This window comes from Neopelma chrysocephalum, unplaced genomic scaffold, assembly GCF_003984885.1.
Source record: "Neopelma chrysocephalum unplaced genomic scaffold, ASM398488v2 Primary Assembly neopelma1_67, whole genome shotgun sequence".
In the NCBI taxonomy this organism is placed as follows: domain Eukaryota; kingdom Metazoa; phylum Chordata; class Aves; order Passeriformes; family Pipridae; genus Neopelma; species Neopelma chrysocephalum.
In genome coordinates this window covers 77,602-98,619 of record NW_020897726.1, presented here as the reverse complement: position 1 = coordinate 98,619, position 21,018 = coordinate 77,602, and the positions used below count along the sequence as shown (strand labels likewise).

General features: G+C 37.0%; 2 protein-coding genes across 11 annotated transcripts in view; one reads left to right on the top strand and one right to left on the bottom strand.

Annotated features, from left to right (window-relative positions):
• Positions 1 to 1,597: 1,597 nt before the first annotated feature.
• On the bottom strand, positions 1,598 to 17,539 carry DBF4 (DBF4 zinc finger). Of its 3 annotated transcripts, none has more exons than XM_027684850.1 (12): positions 17,383 to 17,539; positions 16,035 to 16,213; positions 13,927 to 14,121; positions 12,374 to 12,424; positions 11,761 to 11,830; positions 11,544 to 11,620; positions 9,253 to 9,283; positions 8,938 to 8,983; positions 7,069 to 7,200; positions 4,407 to 4,521; positions 3,960 to 4,084; positions 1,598 to 2,794 (listed from the first exon to the last, which is right to left on the bottom strand). In XM_027684850.1, the coding sequence occupies exons 1-12, from the start codon at positions 17,426 to 17,428 to the stop codon at positions 1,729 to 1,731; spliced, it is 2,133 nt and encodes a 710-aa protein (XP_027540651.1). In that variant the 5' UTR covers positions 17,429 to 17,539; the 3' UTR covers positions 1,598 to 1,728. The 3 variants fall into 3 exon arrangements, with proteins under 3 accessions (XP_027540651.1, XP_027540653.1, XP_027540652.1); XM_027684852.1 differs by having other exon boundaries at positions 16,035 to 16,210; XM_027684851.1 differs by having other exon boundaries at positions 8,938 to 8,980; positions 17,383 to 17,538.
• SLC25A40 (solute carrier family 25 member 40) overlaps positions 16,764 to 21,018 on the top strand; it is a 22,618-nt gene continuing 18,363 nt past the window's right edge. For 2 of the 8 annotated variants that reach the window (XM_027684861.1, XM_027684860.1), the window contains exons 1-3: positions 16,768 to 16,863; positions 18,738 to 18,841; positions 20,824 to 20,883. In XM_027684861.1, the coding sequence (XP_027540662.1) occupies positions 16,844 to 16,863; positions 18,738 to 18,841; positions 20,824 to 20,883 (184 nt within the window). In that variant the 5' untranslated portion in view covers positions 16,768 to 16,843. Of the gene's footprint in view, positions 16,864 to 17,568; positions 17,785 to 18,314; positions 18,442 to 18,719; positions 18,842 to 20,823; positions 20,884 to 21,018 lie in introns of those variants that run through there. The other 6 variants (XM_027684859.1, XM_027684855.1, XM_027684856.1 and 3 more) reach the window with 6 other exon arrangements.

The window sequence follows — 21,018 nt, the reverse complement described above, 5'->3', positions numbered from 1 at the left end:
GTCTGCAAAGGATACCTACAGACAGATTGTTGTAATGTGTTAGGGGGAAAATGCAGGTTTTTCTTCATTTTACTTTAAGCCTAAACCTTAAAAGCTAGAAAAAATTCCCACCCCACAAAAAACAACTAAAACCCCCACAAAAACCTCCCAAAATCCCAAACAAACAAAGACATAATCTCACTAAAAGACTTGTTCCTAAAATATTCATTGAATCAGAGAGCAATCCTTCTAACATTAAAGTGTCAATCAAAATGAAGAACAAAGTAATTTCTTCAATGTTCTACTTTAAAGTCCCACTCCAACACCATATACTGGTAATTTACTGGCAAAAAAATATATAAACATACACATTCAAGATCAACTCCTTCTTAAAATACTACATTTTGCTTAATTTTCTGATGGCCTTCTATAATATTTTCTTGATGTGAATCCAGATCAGAATTAACTATAAATCAAGCCAGGAGTGACCAGTAAGATGGAGAGACCAAAAGCAGCTCTTACCAGACTGTGCATGCAATTACATGAACAGTAGAATAAGGAATGTCACCTTTAAGGTGACAACAACTCCCCAAGCTGCTACTTACATCATTAAGTTTCCAATTCAAATGCTCTCTACAGGAAAGTAATTTTATGTCATTTTCCTCATGCATTCCTGCACTCCAAGAAGCTTTATTTACCCCTCATAGAAAATCGCCCATAAAAGACAGTACACAATATGTAAAGCACTTAAACCATAAGACCACGAAACTTGAGAACATTAAACAGGCAAGAGATGAAAATGCAAACAAGTAATTTATGCAAAAATTAATGAAAGTGATTTCTGCTGGTTTAGATCTCTTATATGACCTTAAGGCACTTACATTTATTAATAAAGCTTTGCAATTACATCCTGTAATTTCATACTCATGCCCCCCAATGATTTACAGATATGAAAATTCTGAAAGAGATCAGCTCTGGTAAAGATCTAAAGCATTAAACAAAGTCTTCCCAACTCTTGCTTGTGCCTTTCACTCTGCCTCTGAGTAAGCTAGTCTGACAGGTTGGCTGCTCTGAAAGAAAAATCAAACAAATGATTCAAGTCAATCAGAAACCTGCTGACTGTTTTGTTGTGGCCATTGGTGATGCCCTGGTGGGTTTTTGTTTGCTTGTTTTCCCCATGGAAAAATACATACTTGCTTTCCTATTAGCTGAAATACACAATACAGCTAGTTTTAGTTTAAAAATCAATTATGTCAGAATAGTCAAAGAACGTAATACATCTTTGTTACTGTGTTCTCTATTGAAGCGGCAGCAGAAGAAATAGAAAGGGAAGCAACAAAATGCCCACAAAACATCAGCAGTCCATGAGTAATACACTACCTTATTTACAATCCAGTTATTTATAATGTGGTTACTTGGAATGTATCATAATCAGTAATTTTATAAAATTCTCTCTCCAAATGCACTTGCATCATGCTTACTGGTTTTGCCTAGCAATTCATTTAACCGAAATCTGGGGTCAGAGCCCTTTACCAGCCATGACAAAGCTGTACCTTTAAAAAAAAGAACAAAAAACCACAAGACCAAAACCAAACTTAAGTTTTATTTTTCATATTTACATATACAGAACTTTTTGCATTAAAAAACTTGAAAACCAAATAATCTGTACATATACTACAGCAATTTAAGTCTTCACGAATAGAATATTAAATTTGCAAGTTGATTTAAAATTCATTAAATAAAGCAGCATTAAAATCCAAGAAACGGGGATGAGGATGAAGAGGAAAATAACGCCCACATAACCTTTGTATTATGCCCTTCACATGTATCATTTATGCTCATTGAACCTTTGCTCTCAGCGTAATCTGAAAAACCTGCAAATTCTGAGTTTCTTTCACTTGTTTGAAATAATTCCAACAGGGGCTGCAATGGTGAGCTACAAGCGCTTCTCTTCTCTTCAGGAACAGACAGTCCATTTGTATACTTTATACTTAACTCCATGCTCTGTTTCCAGGTTTCTCTTTTATTCCTTCCCAAGTTAAGTTTCACTTTTCTGTGCAGCTTTCCAGATGGTGAACTGCAGGCAGCACTGGCAGCCAATGCATTAAGTTCTTTATTCATAGCAGTATCAGATACCTCAGCCTCCAGAAGGACATTGTGCTGCATTTGTTGATGATTATCACATAAATCGTGACGTTTCTTGACAAACGTAGGATTGGCATCTGTTTTTTTCAAATGCTTTGCTGGTAGAACCACTGCATTATTTAATTTTCGTTTTGGCTGTGTTAGGTTTTTGTCTTTTTCACTAAAATCTGTAACTTGAGTATGAGAACCTAAAGTACACATGCCTTCCTGAAAACACTGTAAATTCTTCCTATTTGCCTCTGGTTCCAGTATTTCCTTGTTGAATGGCTCGTAAGCTCGAGACAAGTTCTCTGTGTATGCTTTGTTGTCTTTCCGAAGGGGTGGTTGTATGGAATTTGATGATTCAACAGTCTCTCTTAAGTTTGCAGCACAGGAGCAACCAGTTTTAATATTTTCATCATTAATTCTGAACTTACTTTTTAGTTCTGAAGGTTGTGATGGGTGACAATAAAGAAGTGAACAGCCAGTTGCAGAAATAGGGGTAGGTGTGGGCACAGAATTTGGTTGTACTTCTGCAGGCTGGCAATCCAGTTTGAGAGCCTGCATTGCCGTATCCTTCCAGGAGTAAGTTTTCAAAGAAATGCGTTGCTTTTTCAGTCGTTCCTGCAGCTCATCTGGTCTAGTTATCTTTCCAATAATAGGAGAAAAACATCCTGTGCTACATTTTGTCCTACAATGAAATTGTTTAAATATATTAACAAACATAAAAAACCCCATGTATCACAACTCCATATGCAACTGATTCTAGAAAAGCAACTGAACTGACAAAGCAGTTTTTACTTTTGAGGGAAAGATATATTTAGGGTAGCAACATACTATTTCTACAGAAACAGAGTGCCTTATATTTGAATTTGATGTTTTCTTATTGATTCCTACAGCACATAAAATTGTTTAAAAAATACACAAGTCTAGTATGTCAGTAAACCTCAATTCACAGAGGCACTAAGAACAGAAGTTAATTAATTAATGCAATTACTATAAATACTCACAAATATTCTATGATATATACACATAAAACTATCACTTGATTTTCTTGAAAGGATTTCAAGTCTAACCACTTTGAGTACTTTGAAAGCACAAAAGAAATAAAGGCTTGCCTTCATTAGGCTATCAGTTGTTTGACTCTATTTGCATTTCCTTTGATTTCACTAAGAATATCTTTATTTCTTCAATACTCGTTGTTTTTAAATAAATAAATGAGAATGTTATTTCTTATCTCCTAAGTCATTTGCAAAAAATCTGAGCAACCTTGAACTGTATTACTGTTTCAAGTAACAAAGACACTGATACCTACAGTCCAAGGTAAGAAACAAGCCTTTCTCGCCCTTTCAAGCTCTTGAGCTACAAAGGACAATTTGCTTTCTTTGTCCAGCAAAGTTAGGAGGCATAGAATATAGACAGGAAGTTTTTCCACAGGTAAGGAGATCAGATTGACTGAGGAGGATAACATTTGCTGTTCTTAGGCTACTAAGAATGACAGAGAGCATTCAGAGCAAGATGTCCAGATATCAGTGTCTTTCTGTCAGCAATATTTAAGCACAATAGATTTTGCTTTACATAAGCTGAAAGATAGGTAGGACTACTTCTGGCAATTCCTTTCAGTCTCATCTTTCTGTGATGCCATTTCCACTTCTGATTTCCTTTTTTTTCCCTAATTTCTGCATTATAGAACTGATTTGCCAGGTACAACTGCATTGCAAATTTCTGTGACTTATTTCAGACTGAAAAACATGAATTTACTCTGTTCTATTCAGATCCAGAACTTCAGAACTAAGTATTTTTATGTCCAATGTCTTGACTCACAGAGTCTTTAAAAGTTAGAACATATAACTCACCTTCTTATTTTTGTTGTATCATCTTTGTATGCAACAAACTCATACACTAACTTTGAGATTATATCATCGACAACTTTATATTGTGTACTTTGTGCAAAATTTTGGTGCCGTTCACTTTCAAGATGCTGCAATTAAAGAAAAAACATGAAACAAATCTAATACTACAGATATGAATATACAAGTCATCAATATGATATGGAGCAGCAAGTAAATCTCATTAATTTATTACCAGTATCTCCAAAACACAAACTACTAGTGCCTTCAGCTATCATACACAGAAGCAGCAATCAAGAATTAAAACCTACAAGAGAAAAAAGTACCTACAGGCTGCTTTTTAGGAGATATATTAGAAAAATATTTTAAAATAAAAAATAGTTAGACACCTCTGTCGATACCACACTTTAGAGATATGACTCTATCAAAGGATATACTTGACATTTCACATACTGTTTGCAGATCTTCATATTTCTTCCCACAACATTCACAATATCCTCTCTTTTTTTTGTCCTTCTGAGGAAGCTGAGCAGGCACTCCACAGTCCTTGTCACTATTTATTTTGTTTCTGTTAAGAGAATATTAATAAGTCTCAAATATGGAACTGAGCTCTCGACTTTCCTCTCACAATATGCTCATTCTTATTCACTTAAAAAAACTCCAAACCAAAACAAACCTTTATTTCCCCTTAAGCTATTTACATTATGTTAGTCAACACTTAGGAAAAACAAAGAAAAATTATGTATAAATTTAAAAACCAACCACAAAACCAGCAAGACAGGCAGACCCAGTGGAACTGTATGTAAGCATAAAACATACAGGTTTGTATGTGTGTACTATGATCACTGACTCAGAATAAACAATGGAAAATTGCTAAACAAATAAAAAATGTCCTTGAAAAATCAAAGAACATATTGAAATCTCTGCACATAGCTGATAAAACCAAAACTAGGGAAAAAAAAAGAAAAAGTCTTTTAACATCCACTGTCAGTATTTTTGATGCCTAGAAAACACACAGCAAAATCACCTGGTCTAACAGATGACCTCTTATTCCTTGGTAACAGTAACAGTCATATTTTGTTGGTTATAGATAGATTTTGAATATGCTGACCAAATGCCATTTTGTCCTGTTTTTCTAGGTAAAGGCTAAGTGGGAATGTGAGAAAATGAACCTCAAGTTTTTCCTGGAGATTTAAACATGAAGAGGTTTTCAATAACTGCTCCATGACCTTCAGAGTCCTCATCTGGGGAGAGTTACTGTTTGCTGCAATTCACTATTAACTCACCTAAGGTTGATATACCAGCAGTATAGCAAAGTCATCAATCTCGACTTCCCTTTTACTTTAAAGGAATAGTGCCATCTCCCTGCCTAGCCAAAAATCATTCTGACAGACTTTACCAAGTATCTGCATAGCTGTAAGCTCAAGAGTTTACATCAAAAAACCTGTCTTGAACAATCTCTAGCTTATAAAGTATAGCAATGTGCTGCTCTGCACATTAAGGGTACACTGCTTTCAACAACTGCATTCAATCCACCAGTCTAAACTGGTCTAACACCTCCCCCAGCACTTCTTGGGTTCCCCAGGACAGGCTCCACCCAACTTTGTGCTTTTATTGTTGCACCAGCCTTCACATCTTCCCTCTTGAAAACAGTAAAAATCACAGAGAACCAGCAAAGCAGGACATAAGCAACAGAATGCATCATCTAAAGACTGAATAATATCTGCAGGTCTCACCCAATGCAGCAGTAGAACTGATAATTTTGCTTCAACAAGCTTTACTCCCAGATGAAAGAAGCAAGCATTCCCCTTGCTCTCTCCCAAAGCTGGCATTCCTCACATTTACCTGCCGAAACAATCTCCCACCTAAATATCTCTTTGGTTGTGCCCACTTGAAAGATTAATTAGGAATATTCATTCAAATATGACTCCTGACATTTTTAATACATCATATTCCTTAATCCATATAAGGAGGAACTGCCTTTTTGGGTTTTTTTAATGCTTTGAAAAGAATGGGCCTTTCTAATCCCCTTGGAAGAGACAGAGGCAGAAACTGCCTTATTAATACAGCAGTAACCCTTGCAATATATGTTTTTTTGCTTTTTCATACTGCTAAATTCATTGTAATTAAAAAAAAAACAAACCAAAAACAGAAAACCAACATCATGGCAACATAAGCTGAAAACCTCTAGGGCTATAATAATGGTGAAGACTGGACAGAAACTGTGGAGAAGCCATTTTATAAAGAAAAAACATGTATCACATGTAAGTGTTCAGCCCCAAGGACAGAAAAGCAGCAAGTTACTAAATACAGAAAGTTCCACATATAGCAAAGCTACCTTTCACCTAAATATCTTTAGTCTCTCACATGAATCAATTTTAGAAGTCAACGAAATGTGGTAGGTAGAAGAAACTCAAAACAATAGTTTGATACACAAAAAAATGGTAATTAAGACACTTAAATAGTTTCAAATCAGAAAACTCATTTGCCAGAAGTTTTAACTGCATCTGTAGTGCTCAAGTAGAGCCTGAATGCCAAAATGTATCATATAAACACTTGCTTTAAGACCAACTGCAATTCTACTGGGCAGCTAGCATCCACTTTTAATCTCTAGAGTTGAAATAGTATTAGCAGTCTAATTCCTATAAATTATCAATAATACACACTCTTTATCAACAGTGATTATACACTTTGATTGAACATCACTGCTTTAAAAAAAATTAACTGCCTACTTTAGCACTACATGGACAAACACAAAAGTCTTAAGAAATGCACTTCCTCTGAAATACTTACTGAATGGCATCCAAGATGAGGACAAAGAAGAAACCAGTGGCAGAAAGGAAAAAAATATCTTATGCTGACCCACAGTGAAAAGAGAAGGCCGCATTTTTGGATGTATGCATCTGTATGTCCAAAAAAAGGACTAAAGACAGGATAAAGAGCAGATAGACAGACACCAACAGTGCAGTAAATACATCAGTTGAGACATGGTTAGCAGTATTAAATGGAACACAAAATTAGATGAGCAATTATTTTAGAACACAATTACTTATGACACAATTTAGAAAACAGCCCTCTCCTCTACCCACACCTCAATAACAAGTTTACAACAAACCTTTGCTTAGAGTGAGTTTGCTTTTGACCAGAAGGATACTTCTTATCCACTTCAAATGGACTATATGGCTTTGGAACACAGTAGTTCAGAAATGGAAAACTGGGTAGTTGCAGATAAAACGGTCGGTACTGGCTGCATTAGACAAACCAAGAGCATCAGAACCATCAGAAATGGAAAAAGATGTTCACAGCACAAATTACATCAGGTCAAAAATCTTGAAAAAGTGTTTCTCTTTCACATATGACACACACAGAATGCTAAGCAGGTCAATATCCTAAAATAAGTAATTCATCCGTTCCTGTAAAACTTGCTACCTTCTTTCAGTTTCCATAGCTGTCTTACACATTCCCTGGTATACAACTTTTGTGCCTATTAATTGTTGTGAATTGGGTAGCCAATAAACCTAAAAACAATTTGGACAACAGTGCGTTTGTGCTCCTGAGAAGTAGCTACAGCAGTTCCTAACATCCAATGCATTAATTTTTACTTAGTTTCATTTTACCATTTCCTTCTTAAAAAAAAAAAAAAAAGAAAAATTGATCAATTCACCATTCAAAATATAAAAACTGACCTTTTCATTTTCCAGAAAGATAGTTTTCTAGTTTTCCTGCACACTATTGTACTTAGAGAGATATCAGAACTAGAAACCATAGCAATGCTCTAAATATATTAAGAATGTTTAAAATAGGGCACGCTAAAGTTCACATACTGAATCATGCAACTGAAATGCTGATGCCAGAGTTCAGTCTGATTTTTTTTCCCCACATTACTATTATAGGCTACCCAGGCAAAACTAAAGAGCAAGTTTGGAAAACATAATAGGAATAGCTAAGCATCTTGTTCTGTTTCTGAACCCTTACTTATGTTGCATAAACATTTAAAAACATGTCACATAAATATTTAAAAGTGCTTCAGGTGTTTAGTACCCATTACATTCTGAAGTTAAACTCACATATATTTACATACCAATTTCTTGTACTTACAACTGTGTTGGTCCAATTCATTCCACTATCCTCATGTCCCTCATACCTATTACACCAACTCAGTGTATAACCAGGTTTAGATCTCTTTTTTTTTAATTCAGGGAAGTGTCAAAGACATCAGGTCAAAGAATTTGGCACTTATAAACAGTATCATAAAGCAGAAGTTTTAGGAATTCAAGGGTGAGAAACATGCTGTGCAGAACTGCACCTTTTTCACAATTCCTTGTTCTGTCAACTTCTGGCTGTGTAAGAAAATGCCAGTTTGCCAGGTCTGACTGAGACCAGAAAGAAGTGAATATCAGATTTCATGCTACTGTGGATAATGAAATCGGATTAATAATTTGGGATTTTTACTTTTAAAAAGAAATGATTGAACAAGAAGTTAAACCTAACTTTAAGGAATAATTTTAACTGTAACAATCTCCCTTTCTTTATATCCAAATGGTCTCAGCAGGAGATGAATGTTATTGAGTTGGGACTACAGGACTGGAATTCAGTATACTAAGTTTTATTTGCCTTTTGGGCTACAGGATTTAGATCTAAGAAAAGATGTAAAAGTTCAAAGCTTCCAGGTTTCCCTTTCATTCATATGGCTTTTGGCAGAAAGTAACCCAAAGAACCCACCCTCATGATAAAAAAACTGGAGCTACCTATTAACTTTCCACTTCCATTACCTATTGCAAATATTCCCTACCATACTACTACTACTAGCTCAATCTCATTCGGTAGCTGAACGCATTTGTATTTTCTTATAAGAGGACAGTATACCTGGCATTTCAAGACAGGAAGTTGAAGGAAATTGTGATATAAGGACACGCTTGATCAAGTAATTCTGAATTCCTCAGTTTGAGAACCACATTATTGAATGCATGAAGAGAACACTTACCGACTTGTATCTTCCACCCTGATAAATGGATTTTTCAGTCTACCTGCTCAAGAGGAGAGAAAACGAAATTAAGAGGAATACTTTTCTTCATTCAGCAAGTTACTGCAGTAGCTGAATAAATTAGCAGACTTTATTTTAGAATTCATTATGTACACGTTTTGACATTCTTGATTTTCGTGAAGTTTTTCTACATACTTTTCTTGGACATATAAATTGGAATATAGCACGACACGACCACGTGAGAACTGCAGTACATTTTTAAGCATTCAGAAAACAAGGCAAACCAGAAACTTCTACAATTATTGAAATACTTACTTTTTGACTTTTGAGCAGTAACATGTTTTCCCTATTGAAAAAAGAGAGAAGGTATAAAATCCCTGTGAGTATTACTCTGCACTTCACTTAAAGATCTAGTTGTAGGTAATTTAAGTTATGAGGGTATCCCCGTGTTAATCATGACTTCATACACAGTCATGATGAATTTTGCAGGAAACTAAGCTTATTAGTAATTCAGAAATATGGTGACATGTTTCCAAAAAAAATATTTATTTCTACACTGAAGAAAAAAAAAAAAACCAACAAAACCAGTGTTCTCCTTCAGATGCTTCAATTTATTTTTCCTAAACCCAAAACCAAACAAAGAAACTTAGAAAGATAAATTTACACATTAACTCTCTCCTCCCTTAAAATACCTTGCCACAGTTGCAAGTTGATTCTTAAACAGATACAACATTTTTACACTTTATAAATCCTAATTAATTGCAAGCTGCAAATGCAAGTTGTAAAATACCACCAAAACCTGCATATAGCAACATTCTCCAATTAAAACAATTCTTTTCATTTCAATAGATTTACACAGGCTGAGTCTTTGTTTTTAGCAACAAAGATTAAAATTAAACAGAATATTTCGCCTTTAGAAAAAAGTAAATTCTATATTCAAGCATCAACTGCTAGTTGCAATTGATTCTGGTAAAGGTACAAACTCATTTTATATTACTTATAAATAAATCCCACCCTGCTATCTGTGGACACACTGATGATTTGGCATAGGATGCTGCTTCTTTTGAGAAAGCATGCAGGATCACTCTTGAAACAGGAGCCAGGCCTAAAAGAGTTAACTGAGATATCGCAGCCTGCTAAGAAACCTCAATAACTGTTTTGCTAGAAGAATATTTTAGGAGCACTGGTTAATATCATGTTCTGTTCTGCTCACTGGACCAAAGGCCTTATTATAGAAAGAACAGGAGTAGTACATACACAGTAATAAATTAGGTAAAGTGGACGTTTGAATAAGATCTAGAAGGCCCAGAGCCAGGATTTTGCAAGCTTGAAGAATTCAGGTCACCTAATTGAAGAGGTCAAATTGAGGAAGATGTTCATGGCGACCACCAGAGGGAGGAAGGCTTGAGCAGAAGACCCCCACAGTGGAAGACTGCGCACGTCTGGAAAGACTCTGCCCAGAAACTAGCCTACTTATTAATATGTATAATAAATTGTATCTAAAGTGTATAAAATGGCTTAGTTTTGCACTTGCAAGTTGAGCAAGTTTGTCCAGCGCGAGCTGGGTTGCTCCCAACGCTGAATAAACAAATACCTTGCTGCTTAAAGATAAAAAGTCTCTGAGCAGTTTTTCGGGCTGATTTTTTGGATTCACTCTTGAGGAGAAAAGACAACCCAGAAAGAATCGTGTCTTGCAGAATATATCACCTAAGGAGTCCTTCTGCTGTGCCTTTTGCAACCGGACATGCCTACCTCATATTGGCCTTTTTAGCCACCAGTGCACTTGTAACAAACGTGGGTAGAGCCCTCCCCAGATCTTAGTTCACGAAGCGTAGCCATGATGATGATGATGATATGATAATTATGTGGCCTCAATAATTAGCCAATATTGCATTCCAAAACAACATAACACTCACTGGGTAGTTTCGTTCCATTTCCTTATCAGAGCCCCATGCATGGAACAGACATTTGGACAACTTCAGGTGTTTAATTTAAATTACAGAGGAACTCCAAGTTTTAATGTCTCATTATATCATACACTAAAAACCTGAGAAATCGGGACATTCACATGCAAAATGCACATTATTGGCAGAATAGCCTGAGCATGCTTTCTGCTAGTTCTTTACAAAGGAAAAGCTGCAGATTCCTTGTAGTAACAGCTTTTTCAGAATAGCTCATTAAAAGTAAAGGGTTTCTAATCACTGTGTCACAGGGAAAGTTATACAAGGCAACTTAATGGCTATTTACATCAATAATTTCTTTTATTATTTATTACTTTTGAGGCATGTAGAATGGAAACTTCAGACAGCTCAGCACTTCTGATTCTTAGATATCCGTTGCAAGAGCAAAGGACTACACATTATGGAATCAATGCAACTATGGAAGTCATGTTTGAATAACTTTGAAATACATAGCTAATACTTAATATTTTTCGAAGATGGTTTTTAAATCAATTCAGAAAACATACTGGTCTGTGAAAAACTCAACATGAGCAAGACTTCATTAAAATAAAATATGCAAGCTTCATAGCAAGCAGTATTTAGTATTTTGGTTTTCTCAGTTAATGAAAAAAATGGCATTTTCACAAATAGCAAAGAGACACTTACCACATCTCTAAAAGAATTGTCTGCTCTTTTGATTAGATAGAGTTCCCTTTTCTTTTGTTCAATACAATTCTTAACATCTGGTAAAAAGAAGGAGAATTATACTCAGTTTTTTGTATGTCTGATGTAATGGCAATTTTTAATATTTTGAATTCAACAAAAGAATAATTACATGAATGTTATAAATTCAAGTCAGGCTCCATCTAACAAAAATATTTACCATCAATATGAAGTATCTTCACTCCCCAACTCAAAGCATTGGACAGTATACTACCAGAGGGGATTAAATCCTGCAAACAATAAATTATATTAATAATCTAAAGCAATAAATAGTAGATTATTTAAAATAATTACAAATATATTGCAACATGTAATATGAAAGCTGAGATTAAAATGCAGATGCTTTGCTTCTGGTCAAAAGACTACTGCTCTTCTCAACTGACTTTGCCATCTCTGAGTTACAGCAATTTACCATCCAAAGAATATATTTACTTTCAGAAAGCCAAAACTGTTCTCTGTTGTCACATTTTATTGTAAGAATTTGAACACAGTGAATTGATACATTTTCCTTAACTTCATGAGCACCTCTCAAATGCTAGTTATACTAGCAATCTTGACAAATTTTAACACTCGTCATAAGACTACACAGACTTTTAATTCTTCAGGAAGCATGCGGAAAGCATGATTTGATAGATTATTTAGGACAATCCTTCAACTTCTGCCTGAGTATTCCAAGACTGACTTCTCTCTATGACCACTCTTACTCTGGTTTGTTTTCTAGAAGAGCAAAACCAAAGTTTCTGAAACACAAATTCATTGATTACTTCGTGTACCTGTTCTTTGATTGCTTTTTCAACCAAGGATTTTCCTCTGCTCATACGCACCTACATTAAAACAGAAACATATTTGTAGTAAGGTGAGACAATTTACATTGCTGCTAACAAATACATGTTAGCTATGAGAGTCTCATTTTGTTCACTGTACTGCTAACTTTTCAGTAATGTGTATCTTCCTCACAGGGTTACAGCTGATAGTCTAAAGAGGAAAAAAAAACCAAAACACCAAAAAACTAAAAAACCCAACTAGTAATTTTCAGCCAAAGCAGACCACTGCATGGCTGAAGCAGTGTTAGTGCTGGAACTACACAGATGCTGGGAATAAGCAGCCAGCGACACACACCACATGGTGTGATGATGAGGTTTTATCAGCTGGGGCTTGTGCAAATTAAGTCATAAATACAATCATAGCCTCTGTCTTATCACCTTCTTTTCTACCACCAGCACATCTCCTTTTGTACTTTATGCTGCTTATTCATAATGAGCTGCCTTTGCCTATCCAGGTTATTTACAAAATAAGGCAATCTCACCTATGTAATGCAAAGACTAGCCTCCAGACTGACTCACAGTCATGTTTCTTAATAAGTACCACATACATAGTACAGCTAATTACTTCCAACTGTATTTTGAAAGGACACAAGACTTGCCCATGTAAGAAATGTCACATAAACCTACATAAATTCAGATATTAAATTAACAATTTACATGCAATTAACATAATGGCCAGTCTTCGCGAGCGAAGATTTGGGGAAAGGTCTTTTAACCTTTCCAGCCTGCGCAATGGATTTTTTAGGTGAGACACAGCGTGCGCTGAACTGAGCCCACCCTTTAATCCTAAGGTTCATCTGCCGGGGCCAAGCAAGCTTGGACAATGGCAGTGAGGTCCTCAGGACGTAGGTTTGTTTAGAGTGACCTTCTCATAGATGGATGGCCACACAGGGCTAACGAGCTACCATCTGCCCGGGGGACTTGGGATTCGAACCCGTGGTCGCAGCAGTGAGAGTCCTGCATGCTAACCACTAGGCCACCAGGGGTCCCCATGCAATTAACATGATCCTCTAAGAAACAGCTCAAAAAAGCTTAGTAGTCATAATCTTCAATTTTAATTATTTCTTTGAACTACTATCAAAGAGTGTTTCTGTTGATATCTGCATTAACAACACATCAGTCAGACTTTATTAGGCTGTGTTTCTAAAGAGAGAGGAATCACTGGATGCCATCACGTGTCTATCCACATTGATCCAGCTGTCAAACATAATAATGTCAATATTTTAAGTCAGACATATTACCTTAGAACGGACTTTAGTGTACTCTGCTTATTTGTAAAAAAGGCTCCTTTTTAAAATTAGTTTCTCAAACTCTGCTGAATTAGTTTGAGTTAGTTAAATTTAACAAGTTAACCTGAATAACTTGAAAAGTATATTTGAAAGAAAAACCCTTATTCACTCAAAGAACTGCTGCCATCTTTAGGAAATTAAAGAGAAGGAAAATTCTAAGACCATATCCCATGGGTTGTACCCAATCTGCAATATTATTACTAAGAAACTTACTGTATCTACCAACTTAAATGAACTTCCATCACGTTGATCTTTTCGGTTGCTAGGATGAGGTGAACCATTTCCTCCAATACATGCAGATTCTGGGCTAGGAACAGGAGAAATCTGGCCAAGAGTTCGTGCAAATTTTGCCTCCTTTTTGTTAGTCACCAGATAGTTGATATCCTTACTAAGGAAACTCTCCACCCTCTAAATATAGAGATACAAAACAAGTAACCATTTCAGGACATAGGATCAGTACCTCAAATTTTACACTGCATATTTAAAAGAGAAGTAATAATATTTCTAGAATAACTAAGTACAAAAACATTGAATTAACAAGAAGATATTTTCTAAATGTAAAAATTGAGTTGCACTAGAATCTTACCAGTCACAAATTATAAGTTCAGTTTCTTAATTTTGTAATCTTTATCAAAATAGCCTTGCAATGTTTTGGTTACTATCATTTTTGGACTATCTAGCTGCAATACTTTCCAAATAGAAAAAATCAAACACTGCATTGAGGAATAATAGAATAATTCAAGGAAAACCACTGTCTACATAATTTTATGTAACAGAAATTACACAGAAGCGCTCAGCTAAACTTAAAAGTCATGTGCATGCAAATGTATTTTAGTCTGCAAGAAGCTATAAATTTACTGAGTTCAGAACCAGCAGAAAAATTAAAACTTCAGGAGAGTTACCATTTTTCACACCTATAGTATTCATGACACTTCTCAAAAAGGTAGTCTTTAGTAGATTCATATTCTCATACTCAGCAATATAAGCATGCAGTTACCCTATGCTTGTTCTCTTCCATTTTGCTCCTTCAGTCTTTCATTGCTAACTATTGTGTGATTATCAGCTATTTGCCTTGTTATTTCTTGTCAGCTTATGTAGCTTAATGTATTTTCCTCTCTTCAAGTCATCAGCTTGGAAAGCACAAATCACACAGGCAGCAAGCTTGAAACTGTGCCTTTCAATGCTGCTCTACGCACCTTTTACGGAAACAGGATACAGAGAGGCACTTTTGAGTGCACTCCACACAAGCAGCAACAAAACACGTGGTAATTGATCTTGAGGGTGTTAGAGCACCTCAGATTGAGGTATTTACTCCTCAGAGTAAGCCAGAAAAACTTCCTTTCCAGTCTGTGATTTGTAACCTTACCTTTCACATATGAACTCCTAAAATTCTCTCTCAGAAAGACAAAAGACAGAGTGCACTTATTTGACGTAAATGTAAAATGATGCATTTAATTTGAAACCATGTTATTGCTATTCCTTACCGCTCCTGTGATTTCAGATAGCACCTTGATTTACAAGCATCAATTTCATAAAGCTGCTCAGTGTTCCTCTGAGGTCAAAGAACAATTGCCAAAGCACCATTCAAAATAGCTAGCAATTTAAGCAGATCCCTTCTGCCTCTGTGCTTAAAAGGGTGTTTAATTCTCTAACGGCCAAGTTTTCTCTACATCAATTCAAATATTCAACTTTAAAGTGAACTAAGCAACTGCACTGCTTGTGTTACTATCATATCCTGTACTTGCTTGTATTGAAGTTTCTTCCATACAGAAGAGAGAATTAGGAAAAAAAATTAGTAAGATGCTTATAAAATTTATTATTTAAATAAGAGTATTCAAAAATACTCATTAACATACCCTGTGTAAAAAGTACTTAGTTACTGACTTACAGTAAGCATATGCAAAACTCTTCCTTTAATCTCTTTCAGGTTCAGCTGAACAACATTAGTTGTAACATGTAAAAATGTCAATATAGTCAGAAGCAGCAGAAAAAAAATCACCTCAAACAATGAAACTTAATAAACTTGGATAAAATTTTAAGCCAAGTGAATAATCAACTGAACACAAACCTTAATAATAAACACTTTTGTTACAATCAGCAAAGCAGCTTCTCTCAAAAAAACACAGAATAATTTAATGATAAGTTCATTGTTTGTATTAAACATTAAGACAAACACAGAAAAATAAAATTCCCTGACAGATAAAGTAAAAATAACATCAAACATTATTTATAAAGTACAAATAACATAAAGAACATGAAAGAAACATTCCACATGTGCAGATTTTCTTCTAGATTCATATAGGGCTCTATTATAAACTTACCCCTCCTAGTTCTTTGAGGTCCTTTCCTAATTTTTCAGAGATCACATTTGATGGGATATCGAGGTAAAACACCTTCCCAGTTAGTGGCTTATATTTAAGTTTCTCTGGTTTTCCTGTATCTTTTTTCACATTCTTGAGAGAAGATCGTATCTTTTCTGTTTTTGCTTGTATTCCATCTGCTGGGGAAAAAAAAGGCAATTTAAACAGAATTTTTTTTTTTTTTAAGAAAATTCCTAAGTTATGGTAATGGACACGGCAAGCTTCCACAGAATCATACAATGGGGCTTGGGCTGGAAGGGACCTTAGAGATCATCTAGTTTCAATCCCCCACCATAGACAGGGACACCTTCCATGAGACCAGTTGCTTAAAGCCCTATCCAGCCTGGACTTTAATAGGACTTTTAAAAAACAGCTATTATGGTAAACATGTCAAAACCCAAACATTAATATAATACCTCATATGGCCCTTAAAAGTTTCTCCTTGAAATAATATCCTATAATGAACTTTTAATTTCAGTTGCCATACAATACTATCAATTTTCTCACCAGTTTGGCAAGTATTTGCTACCAAGACAATGAGGGCTGCGAAAGGAAGTGAGCAGGCCTCTTCTGGACACAAAAAGCCAACATGCAAAACAGTCCCTCTGTAAAGTATTCTTTCCGTCCCTGAAACACTCTCAGATAGGAGAGGGAGCAGAACCAGCACTCGTGCTGCAAGATTCTCTGTTTATGAACACACTAAGTGGGGCAGGAACAGCAGTTAGCTTTGTAGAACCTAGTAGAAAAAAAAAACCTAGAGAAACAGGAAAATGGGGAGGCATAAGCTGGTGTAAGTGATCCAGAATCTAAAAGGAAAAAACGGATGATACGCAGGCGTGCAAGCGAAATTCTGTAGATGACCAGGGCAGTTTAAAAATTAACACATTAAACACTATTAACACTGGAGAATGCATTTTAAACTTCCCGGAGATGATCGAAAGTTCGGAGCGGCTCAGTAGGCCTGCAATAACAATGAGGAGCCTCTCCCGCAAAGCGGCCGCGCTCTCACACCGCGGGCTTAGGGAGCCTCTCGTGCTCCCGACACCAGCAAAGACCTGCCCTGGGGGGCGGCTCGCACGGCAGCGGCCCGGCCATTTCCCAGACACCCCACGGCCTCCCTGCCCCGCGATTATCTTGTAAAAGAGAACGAGTCAGCGCCAAGGCCACGCTTTTCCGTTTAACTCCCCAAACCACGACAAAGCCATAGGCGGGAAGGCCGCCCCGGCCCCAGGCCGCGGCTGAACGGACCCTGCTGGCGCTGGGAGAGGCCTGAGACTCCCCCCGGCCGCCCCCAGACCCCGCCGCTTACGGGGACGAGCTGCTTTGTCAGCGGCCTCGGCAGCGCTCGGCTTCATCTTCCCGCTGGGTCACATCCTCCCCTGCCCCGCGGCCGTCGCCACCTACGAGGTCAGCGCGGGCTGCCCGGACCCCCCTCACCACCCTTCCCGCCTCCGGCAAGCCCGGAGCCGCCGCCGCCGCCGCCGCCGCCAACGGCCGGGCCGGGGCGGAGCGAGGGGAGGGCGAAAGGAGGGAAGGGAGGGAAGGAGGCCTCGGGGCGGGAGGCCCTGTGACAGGAGGTTGGCGGCCGTGGGTGGGGAGGCGGGGCAGGAGTGCCTACCCCCTTCGCTCCTCGCCTCACCTGAGGTACCGCGTTGGGATTCCGGAGAGCTTTGTCCGCGGTGAGCACGGCCCGGGCGCTGCTCATAAACGGGTATGTATGTGCGCTACTCTGGGCAGTGATGTTCTAAGTTAAAAATACATTAAGAAAGCCAGTTTCTTCCCCGCTGACACCCCTCGTTAACAGTTGCTAGCACCTGAGAGACAAGTCTTGTTTTATGCAGCTTAAGCTTTCTTATCTTTTACTTGAAACTTGATGAAAACAGCATGGCATAATGTTTCTGTAGAGCAGATAAAAAACTTAGATCAGTGACAGCTAATAAAGCTAAGGCTGCACTTACGCACAACGTGCATTTTAAGAGATATGTCTTTATTTGGGGATTTTGTATTGTGAAATATTTTTATTCTCTTCTGCCCTGGCTAGTTGCAGATATTGCGTGTTCCTAAATTGTTGTGACCATGCCTTTGCAGCCGTACAGCAGGATTTCAGGAATTAGTATTTGATAGTAGCATTAATACTAGTTAGTCACTGTTTCTTACGTGAGTAGCTTGCCAGAGTATAGTCACCACCAGCAGGCTGTGAGTGCTGGATCAACCAGGAGACCTTTCTGGATTTTCTCACAGGAGTGACGGGAGCAAAAGGAGGGCTGGATGAATTATTCTGCAGTGCTACAGTTTATGGGCCGCAGGCTGGGAATTTATCTCTGTGTGGATTATTTACATGTTCCTAAACGCTTTGTTGCAGCAAAAGGTAATACATATTAAAGATTTAATGTGTTTTACAAAAACATATAAATGTTGGAATTTGTGTAAGAGTGATTTAAAAAATTTATTGTCTTTAGAAAACTTACAAAACATGGCTCAAATCTCTAATCTCAGAAATTCCAGAGATGCTTTTATACAAGGAGAAAACTAATATTGCTGCTTATACATAGCACATTAATGAAAATTTAAAATATTTTTTTCCCTTGATTTTTTTTCTCTGCAAGTTTTGAGCATAGTCTTGTAATATGTTTTTCTGTTCCTTAACAGGTTTTTCTTCTCCAGGGATAAAGCCATGACTGAAATGAGTGATAGCAACTTAGAAAAACCAACCATTATTCAGCAAGCAATGGCCTCTTGTTGTGGAGCTATAATTACTTCATTACTTGGTAAGGCAAACTATCAAGCTTGCCACAGAGAGAATCTTTACAAGTGATTACTCTTCTGTAAGAGTATATGTCTGCATATATATTTCCACTAATATGTTTGGCAAGGATGTTTTTGGATCGTTTTCTTTTTTGTGTATGTTTTAAAAAATGTGATTAGTTGAAATCTTTTCTGTCCCTAATAATTTTTAACCCTTTCTGAAACTAAGAATGATATTTATTAACTTTTAATTTCTTTTTCTTTTTTGCTCTTAGTGTAGTTATTAATTGCTTTTTGTCTAGAAGAAACAAAATTATCCATAAAAATAATTTTCATGTTTCCTGCTGCTTAAAAAAATGTATTAAATAAAAGTCTACTTTACAACACAAGACACAAATCCTGCAAGGCTGGCTACTGTGACATGTCTCCTGCATGTTACCACTTAAGTAGTAAGAATTTGTGCTGCTGTGATGTCTTACACTGTCAAAACCTTTTATTGTTGGGTTTCGTTTGGTTTTGGTTTTTTTCTCTAAACATTGCTTTTAATAATAGCTTTTTATTACTCTTTTAATCTTCTGGATAGCTGGTGGAATTAATTCTCTACTTCACGTTCAGTCATCTCACTGAGGACCTCCTTCCGCATGCAAACCTAAGGAGTCATTGGTTGGTTAGATTCAGCACTTCCTGTCTCTTTTCTAAGCACGATTCCCCCTCCCCCAAATTTCCAAATGTTTACAAAATAGTATCTTACCGGAAACCTGTCAAATTCATAGTCTTTTTGTTCTGTCTTTATACCACATGTCCTGTGACGTTAGGTAAAATACCAAGCAAAGCTACATCAGACCTGTGGTATTCCCAAGATGGATTTCAGTTGTGGGTACATACACACAATTCTAGTACAGTGTAAGGTGCTGGTATTCAAGAGAGATGTAGGAGAGGTATAGGAGACCTACTCCTTTCTGAAGTGCCTCCTGGAGACAAGCAAAAGTATCTGTGAGTGGCTAAAATGCTACTGGATGACAAATTTTAAGCAACTTAATTGAACTGCGGCAGTAACATTGAGATCCCTACATTTAGATACTGAAATGTGAGCCAAGTATTCACCGCCTGTTAGTGAACTGAGAGGCATCAATGGAGAGCTAAGGTGTAACTCCGTTGCCTGTGCACAGTAATGTTTCAGTGAGACACATGCTGGTGTGTTTGACTTAGACTTTAGCTGCCACTTGGTAAGTAAGGTTGTAGGTCCTGTGTCATTTCTGTCAACTGAGTAGGTATTTTGGATACCTTAGAGACTCAGATGGCACTAGCTGCTTATATGTAGGCAACTGAATTGAGCCCTGGGTCAATAAAATAAGACTGTGGTCCAGCTGCCCAGCCACTGTGAAGTTCAGCATGTCTAGGCCTGTAAAAATTGTAAGGGCTGGAGTGGAAGCAATGAAATGTTCACTGAACTTTCATTTACTTATCAACAGCCTCAGTCTTCTAGATATTGTCTACATGGAGAAAAAAAGAAATGTACATCATGAGTTTAACGTTTTTCTTTTGAATGTTGCTGTTACGGTCAGTTTATTGAGAAAGAATAAACACATGAAGAATGCTGTGCTATTTTACATGCTGGAGTCCAAAATCTGATCTCATATGCCTAGTGGTATTCTACTTATAAAAGTTTAGCAGCAGAGCATAATGTAGTAAGTTTTAGCAATTTCAAACAAGATGACACAAGGGTTTTTAGATGATCTTTGTGTTTCTCTAACATTTGATGCCTGCACAACTGTTAGTACATTAGAAAAGATATATTTGGTTGCTTGCAAACCATACAGGATTTGTAGTTCTTTGCCTCTGTCTGCTAACATCTCCTTTTCCTCTGCCTGATTACATTGTAAAACTGGTCTCTTCTTTTCCTCTGGCAAAAAAAAAAAGGTAGAAGTTAATGATAAGGCATCTGTACACTTCTGCATTTTCAGGCCATGCAGGGCATTTCTAAATGACTTCTGTTTCATTTTAGTATCTCCTCTTGATGTTGTCAAAACTCGACTGCAAGCCCAAAGCAGTCCGTTCCCTAAAGGTAAACAATATGTAGTGTAATGGGGGACACAGGTTGCTTTTTGCTAGTGTATTTAGCAGATAGTTGTCATAATCCTTTGCTCAGGTGCAGAATGTTTGTGTAAGTTTCACAACAGTGAGTTTGTTTCTTCAGTGT

Coding starts and splice junctions, on each gene's coding strand:
- DBF4 (XM_027684850.1), bottom strand. CDS start 17,428: ATGAAGCCGAGCGCTGCCGAGGCCGCTGACAAAGCAGCTCGTCCCC. Junction 16,214..17,382: donor TGACAAAGCAGCTCGTCCCC/GTAAGCGGCGGG, acceptor TTTTTTCCCCAG/CAGATGGAATACAAGCAAAA. Junction 8,984..9,252: donor TACTGCTCAAAAGTCAAAAA/GTAAGTATTTCA, acceptor TCTCCTCTTGAG/CAGGTAGACTGAAAAATCCA.